Source organism: Antrostomus carolinensis, unplaced genomic scaffold (assembly GCF_000700745.2).
Source record: "Antrostomus carolinensis isolate BGI_N321 unplaced genomic scaffold, ASM70074v2 scaffold6562, whole genome shotgun sequence".
NCBI lineage: Eukaryota > Metazoa > Chordata > Aves > Caprimulgiformes > Caprimulgidae > Antrostomus > Antrostomus carolinensis.
The window spans coordinates 26788-36435 of record NW_010301490.1 but is presented as its reverse complement, the minus strand read 5'-3'; the positions used below and the strand labels follow the sequence as shown (position 1 = coordinate 36435).

General features: G+C 37.0%; 1 protein-coding gene across 1 annotated transcript in view; it reads left to right on the top strand.

Annotated features, from left to right (window-relative positions):
• Positions 1 to 9365, top strand: part of CCDC14 (coiled-coil domain containing 14) — a 10041-nt gene extending 676 nt beyond the window's left edge. Inside the window, exons 2-12 of the mRNA XM_029083894.1 lie at positions 572 to 647; positions 1428 to 1500; positions 1595 to 1735; positions 2815 to 3054; positions 3145 to 3239; positions 4245 to 4821; positions 5343 to 5484; positions 6100 to 6179; positions 6633 to 6851; positions 6932 to 7064; positions 8381 to 9365. Coding sequence (XP_028939727.1) covers positions 2895 to 3054; positions 3145 to 3239; positions 4245 to 4821; positions 5343 to 5484; positions 6100 to 6179; positions 6633 to 6851; positions 6932 to 7064; positions 8381 to 9365 — 2391 coding nt within the window. The 5' untranslated portion in view covers positions 572 to 647; positions 1428 to 1500; positions 1595 to 1735; positions 2815 to 2894. The remainder of the gene's footprint in view (positions 1 to 571; positions 648 to 1427; positions 1501 to 1594; positions 1736 to 2814; positions 3055 to 3144; positions 3240 to 4244; positions 4822 to 5342; positions 5485 to 6099; positions 6180 to 6632; positions 6852 to 6931; positions 7065 to 8380) is intronic.
• Positions 9366 to 9648: the final 283 nt, after the last annotated feature.

The following is a 9648-nucleotide window of genomic DNA, read 5'->3' as shown; positions in this document are numbered from 1 at the left end:
AGTGGCACGAGTCAGGTGTGTGTCTTTTCTCCCGGGTAAGGAGTGACAGGACAAGAGGCAATTGCCTTAAATTATGCCAGGGGAGGTACAGATTTGATATCAGGAAATACTTCTCCACTGAAAGGGTTCTCAGGCACTGGAACTGCCTAAGGTGGTGGTTGAGTCACCATCCCTGGGGGAGTTTAAAAGACAGATAGATGGGGTGCTCCAAGATATGGTTTAGTAGTGGACAGGTATGGTTGGACTCGATGATCGCAGAGGTCTTTTCCAACCAGGAGATTCTATGATTTTATGAATAGAAATTTTGCCCGTAGAAATATTCTCTCTGCCTGTTTTATGTATAAAAGATTGAATTTGTATAGTTACTAGCCATAAATGAGAGTAAAGACTGAATTCTCCCCTGACATAAGCAGTTAATATCTGCTAAACATGTTTGTTGCAGCAATGAAAAGTTTTCAGAAAAAGATATTTTGTTTCTTAATAAAATTAATTTATTTTACCTTGCTTTTATTCAATAAAAGTCAATTTTTTACTTTGCTGCATATTAAGGAGGTGAATTTGACTTTTTCAGGTTTGGCTTAAGAAAAGGCAGTCATTCTGATGTGGAGTCTGGATACTCTCTCTATTCCACTGACTCTGATGATCAGGTAATTAAATCACTTCTTAATACTGTCATCTCTGTTATCTAAAGAGAAGGGAAATTGGGATACCTTGAATAATAGAAGAAAATTAGGATAATTTAGATACTGCTGCATCTGCACTGGAAATAGCTCCTGCACAGCTAGCAAAAGTGTCTGTACTGCATCTTATATATTCCCGCCTGGACGCTTTCCTGTGCAACCTGCTGTAGGGAACCTGCTTTGGCAGGGGGGTTGGACTGGATGATCTTCTGAGGTCCCTTCCAACCCCCACCATTCTGTGATTCTATGATCTTGCAGATACGTGCAAGTTGGCATTGTGTGCAGTGACTTTGGCTCTGACACATCTCATTAAGGCACAGGATGTATTTTGCAAACACAACTGTGCTGTTTATGAACTAGAGCTGGCCCTGCCTGAAATAAGCCATATTTGTTAGGTTTTGTGCTGAAGAGAGTGAGTTACTTGGAGGCAGTGCTGTGTAGTGGTAACTCAGTTATATCTAAAATAGAAACAAACTGTAGATAATAGCTTAATTGTACATGGAAATAAGAATTAAAACCACACACATGCAATTACCAAAACAAAATCCAGCAAATGGACATGGGTGGAACAACACAATTTAGGGGTCTTTTTGCAAAGTAATACATGGAAAGTGATGTGTTTTTGCTGGTTATCAGTTGTTCTTTTTCAGGTGATGGAGTGGGGGGCACTCACCTCTAGAACAGTATCTTGGTTTACCAAAAGAAAACAATGATGCTCATTTCCTGACTGCAGTATTCTTTGTGCAGGTTGATACTATTCATAATGGACTTGACCGTTGCGCAGCTTTACTGAAGAGTATCTTACAGAATGAGGCTACAGGTTGTACCTGTTGAAAATTTAAGTTACGTTCTTAGTTTTTGTAAGACTGCTTTGATGTATTTTGTTGACTAGTTTTTGTTTTGACTAATCCTAGGAAGGGAGACTATCCATAAACAACCTGGGAAAACAACTTCCATTAAAATTACTTCCAAGCCTTTGCTAAGCAAAGGAAATACTTCCAAGAAGAAAGGTTTGAAAAAAAACATTACTCCTGCCCATGTCCGGAAAGAAATTGGTAAGTGGGCTTTCTTGGGCTTGCTTTTTTCTCAAACATTGAGAGACTCATCTACTTACTAAGGAAATATAACAAGGCTTCACATTGTTGTTTGTTACAGATTGATCCGGGACTGGATCCACAAAAGGATGTAGGCATTACTCATTGCCTTTTAGAAACTTTAAATGTTTACTAAACAGTTACTAAAATTCACAAATGTTTGAGCTTCATGTACAAGGAAGAGACTTGAGTGCATTTACAAATACCAACATCATAAAGTTTAGCTGGTAGGAAGTGTGGAGGAGAATGATAATACCCATTCCCTGTTTCTCTTGGACAGGGAAGCATTACGGTGCTTGGTCTCTGTTTGGGATATGCAGCTATAAACTGTGCTGGAGTTCAGAGACCAGCCAGGCTTTTCACAGAGATCAGTTTCTGGAAACAGGAAAATGTTGCAGTAAATAGTAACTCAAATGGTTTGGTGGCCAGAGCACTTAACTGGAAAGGTAGGTGAAGTGCTGTAAGCCACGTTGCTCTCAGTTGAAATATTTCACTTTTTATTAGCATTTCTCTCTCTCTGCCCTGTTTCTGTTCTGTGATTTCTAATCCAGCAGACAGGTGAGGCCTGTAGACTAGGTATGTAGCAGAATGCCTATTTTTTGTGAATTGTAGAAGGTGAGCACATAGCTGAGATCTTTACAGCACTGTAAAAATACAGAGTTTTAATTATACCCAACATAAGAAAATTAGATTTTGAGAGTGCTTTGGTATGGGGTATTCCAAATGGTCTAAAATCTTAGGAAGCAACTAAGCATAGATTATAAGAATTTCATTTTTAGAACTGGCCTTTTGTAGGATTAAATCTCTCTGCTTCCTTCAAGGACAGCAGTCTGTCCAACTGGGTTAGGTTGCTCTGGAAGAAAAAAGTGATGGCTTAATTTGCTGATGAGTAAAAGTCTGACTGGAATCTGAGGCTGTAGAGTCCTCTGGTTTTCTTTTTCAAAGGAATCTGACAGAGTCTGCCTGACAACACAATGAGTTTGTATAGATTAAGAAGACAGACAGCTTCATCTGGGTTTTTGTTCTTTCTTTCTTTACAGTGCCAATATCAAATAGAAAACTTGCCTCATCTGCCACACCTTCTGCTGAGAAAGAACTTTGCAGTGCAGCGAAGAATCTGATGGTTCAAACAATTCATGTGCCTTGCAGTCAACACTCTCCTGTGATGCATCAGAAACTATGCGAGCATGTGCAAACTCAGATGTCTCTGATAACTGCCCAACCACCACCGAACAGTAATGAAATTCCTACTGTAACTCGTTTTCCTACCTCAGATAACGGTCAGTGGAACTATTAATGTAGAGCCTGCTATTTTACTGTATGAGTTTTGCCCAAAATTGTCCTGACCTACGAGTAATGTTTTCTTTTAGGATGTCAAAATGTTACAGCTTTTAATTACCAATTACCTACCTCCACATCAGCTCTGTCCCTGCAACATTCAGCTATTCCCTCATCTACTCAGTCCGTAAGTAAAAGCTTGATTCTGACTATTAATAAACATTTTAAATTAGCACTGTCTATTTATTTATACCTATTCAAATTTGGGGGTTTTCTTGGGTTTATGTAATAATTTTCCTTAGAGAAAAAAAAATGCATATTTCAACCTATAATGATGAACAGAATAAATAATGACGGAAAATACTGCTATTTAAAATACATATATAGGCACCAAAAATGAAATTAGAGGCATTTCAACTGGCTTCTTGTTTCTGCACAGTGAATTCTGTAATGGACAGCAAATGTGGAAGGTGCAGGAAATTATTCATTACTGTTAATAGTTACCTTCTCAGTAATGCACGTTAGGATCATTAACCAATTCCTGATAAAAGAAATCATATCTCATATGTAGCTTTCCCCTGCCAGTGATGGAGTTGATTATTTCTTCAGGAATTGTGTGTTATCTTAGAGCCACATTTTAAAATACTTGTATATTTCAGGGTATGGAATAGAATTAATAGAGAGTACCAACTGCCGCCTTGGGAAACATGGTAAAGGGCTTGCACCTTGAAACTGTAATACTGTAGACTTACCTTCTATCCACAGGCAGTCCACATATAGCTAGTGCTGTCCTTGACTTTTAAAAAATTCATCTACTTTAAATATTGAAAGGTAACAGTGTTGTCTTTTATTTTGTTCTTCCCTGTTCTGGTCTGATTCAAGGAGTGAGTGTTCATAAAGAAAAAAAACAAAACCAAAATGCTCCCGAGGCTTTTTCTTTACAAAACAGCTTAAAAAGAGCTCTGCTTAAATGTTGCTAGTAACATTTCACATAAAGGTAGTCTAAACAGATTTATATTTTAATTACTCCTTAAGATACTGGTAAATTAGGCAATCAAGGAGTTGTAGTTACTTTTACAATTTGCAAAGAATGATCAAGACTACATAGAGTCAGACAAGGGTTTTTTTGTTTTTAAAGATTTTTTCAAAAATCATGTTAATTTTTTGTTTAAAATGAATATTCTTTATGCAGGGTGTTCCTGTAGATGGTGGCAATGAATGTGTGCCAGAGATGGGAGAACCTGTGGTTTATCCGGTAGTTTCTGCTGCTCCTACTGCTGCTGGGCAAATACACTCTGCCACCGCTTTTCTTAGCGTGATCCCTTGTATAGCATCTGCTGCTTCAAGTACCTCTACAGTGCCTGCATTCATCCCATCGGCTTCTGGCAGAGAGATGACCTCAAACCACGTGCAACAGATGAAAGAAGCAGATTTGATAAGATGCCTACAAGCACACCTGGCCCTGTTACAGTCACATGAAATGATGAACAATAGGACTGAGCAGGAGTGCTGTCTTCATTGTCTAGCAAAACATAATGCTTCAAGTAAGAAGGAGGAGGATACTTCTGAAGAACACAGCGAGGACACGGTCAGTGAAGAAGATGAATTGAATGTACTTGACATAGCCCCAGTGAGAGATACAAACTGTAAGACAAGTTTTGCGAAGAAAGTTCTAAAAACTAGAAAAGAAAGTCCAGAAGAAACAGCCCATAAAGTTAAGACTGTAAAATATCTTCTGGGAGAGCTCAGAGCACTGATAACAGATCAAGGTGAGGGCATTTTCATTGTGCAATAGAGTGATTACATACAGGTAACACAAGAGCTGCGTTAAATGAGTGAGTTTCTGGAAGCTGTATATGTCAGAAGGTATGTGACATCTTAGAGTGGTTTTCCTCAACTTTAATAGCTTCGTGTTTCACTCTGGATAAGTATTAAATGTTTTTTTGGAGTATTTTAACAGCTAGGATAAAGATTGTACTCATTTCATATACAGTGTTTCCCCTTAGAAAGGGAGCAGTGTAGATTGTAACAGCAATCCCATCAAGGGTGGGGTCGGAGAGATGGATGATGGGTTGTAATTTGTTGGGAACCTAAAGTATAGTTTTCATAGTCAAGTTTAAAAAAAAATTAATAAATAAATATAGTTAAAATAAAGATGGGGTTTTCTTAAAAAAAAAGAAAAAGATACTGTTATATCACTTTATAGATTGCTTAATCACATATAAAATATTACTGTCATATTACAGGTTTATATGTTTATAGGGTCTTTTTTTCCCCTCACCTCTTGCAGATGATTCAGAAATGTTAAGGTTGATGAGTGAAATAGAAGACAGCATATCATTGCTCCCAGCTGTAGTGGGAAGTATGAATATACAAGCTGAAATAGCACTAGCTTTACAGCCTCTGAGAAGTGAAAATGCCCAACTGCGTAGGTTAGTAACTTGTCAGTGATTCTGTATTTAATGCAAATGCACCTAAAGCATCTTTAACTGGTCTGTTCTAAATTACACATTTTATCATCGTTATGGTGTGTCATGGCCTTTTCATTCTTGTCTGTGCAGTATTTATATATTAGAAAGTGTGTTGATAGGGCTGTGTAGTTAACACATAGCAAGACTTCAGTTAATACTGATGTTTTGGCAGCATTGGTTACGTCATGACTGGGCCTTTGTCTAGGTCAGGTCAGTGTATCATTCCCTCTGAAAACTGCAGTATCAAGATAGTTAGCCTGCTTACATTCTTTCTGTAGTGTGTTCTCTAATGCAAAAATGGCTTTCATTGCAGGGGAGCTCTCAGACACATGACTAGGTAGCACTTCACTTCAGAACAGAGGGAAAGATACTTACCAGAACTTGCAAAGGGTCTTTTGTGTTGAAGAAATACAGGAATGTATGAAAAATGCGTTATTAAAACTGTTTTACATTTCTGAAACATTCTGTGACATTTAATTCTCAGTATCAGCTTCCTGCCAAACTAATTTAAGATGCAGTGGATTTGAACTCATTCTGAGCTTTCTGAATTTGTGTTTTTTCACAATTCACATTTAGGAGACTAAGAATATTAAACCATCAACTCGGAGAAAGAGAAAGAAGTGAGAAGACATCTGCACAGAGCTGCAACTATGAATGTAAAGTACTAATAGAAAATGATGCTTTTTAGGGACATTTCTCTTTATTTAAATAGCTACAGACATGTAAAGATATAAATAAATAAATAAATAATAAGAGTATGTATTGTGGCCTTTAGTGGCAACTGAACTAAGTGTTGTGGATCTATTCATGCAACTGCATTTGCATGGATTCTTGTGCCTGTTTAGACTCCACATAGTAAGACTCAGCTCTGCAGCTGCTGAGCAGATTATTTTTCCTTATGTGCCTCTTAAAATGAAGATGACATATTAGATAATTAAGAGGAAAGCTTGAGTTTTCTCTTGCTGCCTCAAAAACCCCTTCTTCTATCTGTAAGCAAAATTCATATTACCAAGATGATTTAAAAACCTTGTTTGTTAGAAAGAAATAATTTAGAAATTCGGGCTGTACCACACAAAACGCTTACACTTTTTATGTTTTACTTTTGGTAGTAGTTTCTTTGCAGTCCTTGAATATGATGCTCCAGAGTCAATTGACAGAATCACTGAAAGGCCTTGAGTCACTGCAGGCCAAAAATGAAGAACTACTTAAGATAATAGAAAGTCAGAAAGAAGAAAATAAACATCTTGGAAAAGATATCCAAGATAAAGACAAAGAATTGCTTGAAAACAAGCAGCATTATGACATTCATTCCACCAAGCTCAAGATTGGTACGTGTTTTGAATTTGTTTATTTTTCATTTAGTGTTTTAAAACTTAAATAATTAGGTGAATTCTTCTTGGCATTTTAGAAGTGGAAGAGGCACTAGCAAGTGTGAAGAGCCTTCAGTTTAAACTGGAAGCTTCAGAGAAAGAAAATAAGATTTTGGGCATAACGTTACGTCAGCGCGATGCAGAAGTTAACAGACTGCGTGAATTAACCAGGTACTATTGCTAAGCTATTTTGTTGCCTCTTGACATCACAATTTTTTCTTTTTTCTTCATACTTTGGGTTATTGTAATCTTAGTATCTTGGTGGTAGGAGATCATGTAGGCTAAAACTTCTCTTTATGATTACTTTTGCTACAATGGTGCTATAATTTTGTTAAAACAGTGTTGTCTTGCTCCATGACTTGAGTTCTGTTGTAAAGTAAAATGCTGTCTGCCATAATGTGTGAAGTTTTAATAGCAGACCTGCTGATAAGGAGCTCCATGGGAAGTGCATGGACCTGAAAACCAAATATTTCCCTTGAAGCTGCAGAATTTGGAAACTAACTCTTAACTTGAATCAAGGAGGGATTTTTTTTCTTTCTTTATGCTGGTTCAGAAATTGGTCTGTTTTGAGAAGAACTTGCAGAAAGATCTGTCTTCAGGACCCCACAGCAAGCTCTTCCTGTGGGAATGAGCAGTCCTTTCTTTGACTGTACACACATTGGAAGTAGATTATGCCCAGATACTAATTACAGAAGGTGCTGTTACTCACAGTTTTTCAGAACTGTTAATGTGAATTTGTTTCATCACGGTCTTTTAAGATGAATATAGTCACGAGCTGTGAGACTTAAATAGCTTTTTGCACATGCAGGTGGTATGTACATAAAATTTGTTTGGACATGATGTGCACAGGAGGTTAAACTGTTTGTCTTTTTTTATAGTTGATGCTGATTGAAATGGCAGAGTATTTTTAATCAACACTTCAGATTCTTTAGTAGAAGTTCAGACACATTGCACACTTCTATGACTACTGGCCACAAGATGGTAGTATAATGACGTCTTATTACATGTGTACATGTATATGCTATATACATAAGCATTTAAGCATTCCTTTCCTTTGATGGACAAAGCAGAAAGTGAGAAGAATTATTTATTTTATTATATTTTTTTATCTAGATGCAATGGGAAACATGATTCAGAAAAAAATTCTCACTAATTTTTATAACTTTCTAAATGCTCTTTAAAAGTTTCTTGACATCAGTTGATTTAATTTTGTAGTACTCAAAGCAGGTAAATCGAGAATAACCTCGAGAACTTCATGGGGTTGTGCTATTTTAGTTACTTTATAGGCACATCGTGCTGAAAACAAAGAAATACAATAAATTTGGAAGTGGTTCACATTTATACTACATTTTATGACGGCATGTAGAAAGAGAAGTGTAACCTTGCCACAGTTTGATTAATACAATGTTTTGGTGTTATATAGAAGTTTTTAAACTATTTTTTTAGTGACTGTTTTTAAATCTGATTAATTGATCTTGTCTTAACAGAACCTTGCAGGGCAGCATGGCCAAGCTTCTGTCTGACCTCACAGTAGACAACATTAGACCCAAACCTGAAAAAGGTCTTTCAAAGTCTCTTTTAGAAGACCATGAAAAGCAGATGCACCCTGATCCATTTCCTGGGAGCACTTCAGTAATGACTTACCTTAAAAAGTTAGAAATGAATCATATTTTGACAGATACAGAGCTTCAATTCTCAAATAAAAGTGGAGAATTAGAAATGCAAAATCTAGCCTATGAAAAGGTGGCTGGTGAAGGAAGTAAAATGAACAGTACCTTCTCAGAAGAAGGAACATCATCTCACAGAATACGACCAAGCTCCCTGAAGCAAGATGCAGAAACAGTCAGTGATTCTGGTACTTTACTAGATGACCAAAACAAGTTGGATGAGACTGTTTATATTCCATTGACTAGCAGCGCCTCTAAAAAACAGTTGCCAGTCTCTGAAAGGACTAGTGCACTACCCCAAAGTAGAGGGGCTTGTAAGATGTTGGACTACCACTGTGAGCTCTCAAACTCTGTGCAGCAGAATGCATGTGAGATATCAAAGGATCCAGCTATTCTGGATAAATTAAGTGCTAGGTACAATGTGAAAAACACTGTGGAAAACATGCTTGAAGTTACAGAGGATAAAGTCAGGCCAGAAGGAGACAAAGTCCACATGAGGCCAAAAGGTACTCCAAGTGGAGCTGCAAAAGACTTCACAGATAAACCAGACCAGCCTCAGACTGGTACAAACCCTCACATACCGATGGCATTTCCGAAAGAGATTTCTCAGAAAAAAGGCAGTGAAAGGGCTGATTTTAGTTCCATTTCATTTGATGATATATCAGGGAGGTCTGAGTGGAGTGCATCTTCTTTCTCAACATTTACTTCTCGAGATGAAGAGGACTTTAAAAATAGCTTAGCAGCCTTGGATGCCAACATAGCTAGGTTACAAAGAACTCTGCAAAGTAGCATTAGGAAACAATGAATATTATTTTTTCTGAAATATATTAATAAGTATGGTACTGATGTGAATATTTGTATTTTTTGGTATGAAATGACTTATTCCTAACTGTTTATATTATGGATGGGATTTGTTCCTCATTAAGCTATGGTGCTGCTTCCCTTGCTGTGAACAACTTGAAATAATTGCTATATATGCCTTTTTAAAAATTATTACTTAGGTTTATACTCTTTAATTGCAAAATTAATTTTTAGAACAGCACTTGATTACTGTTTAAGGGACCAGTGTGCTGTTAGCAATACAGTTT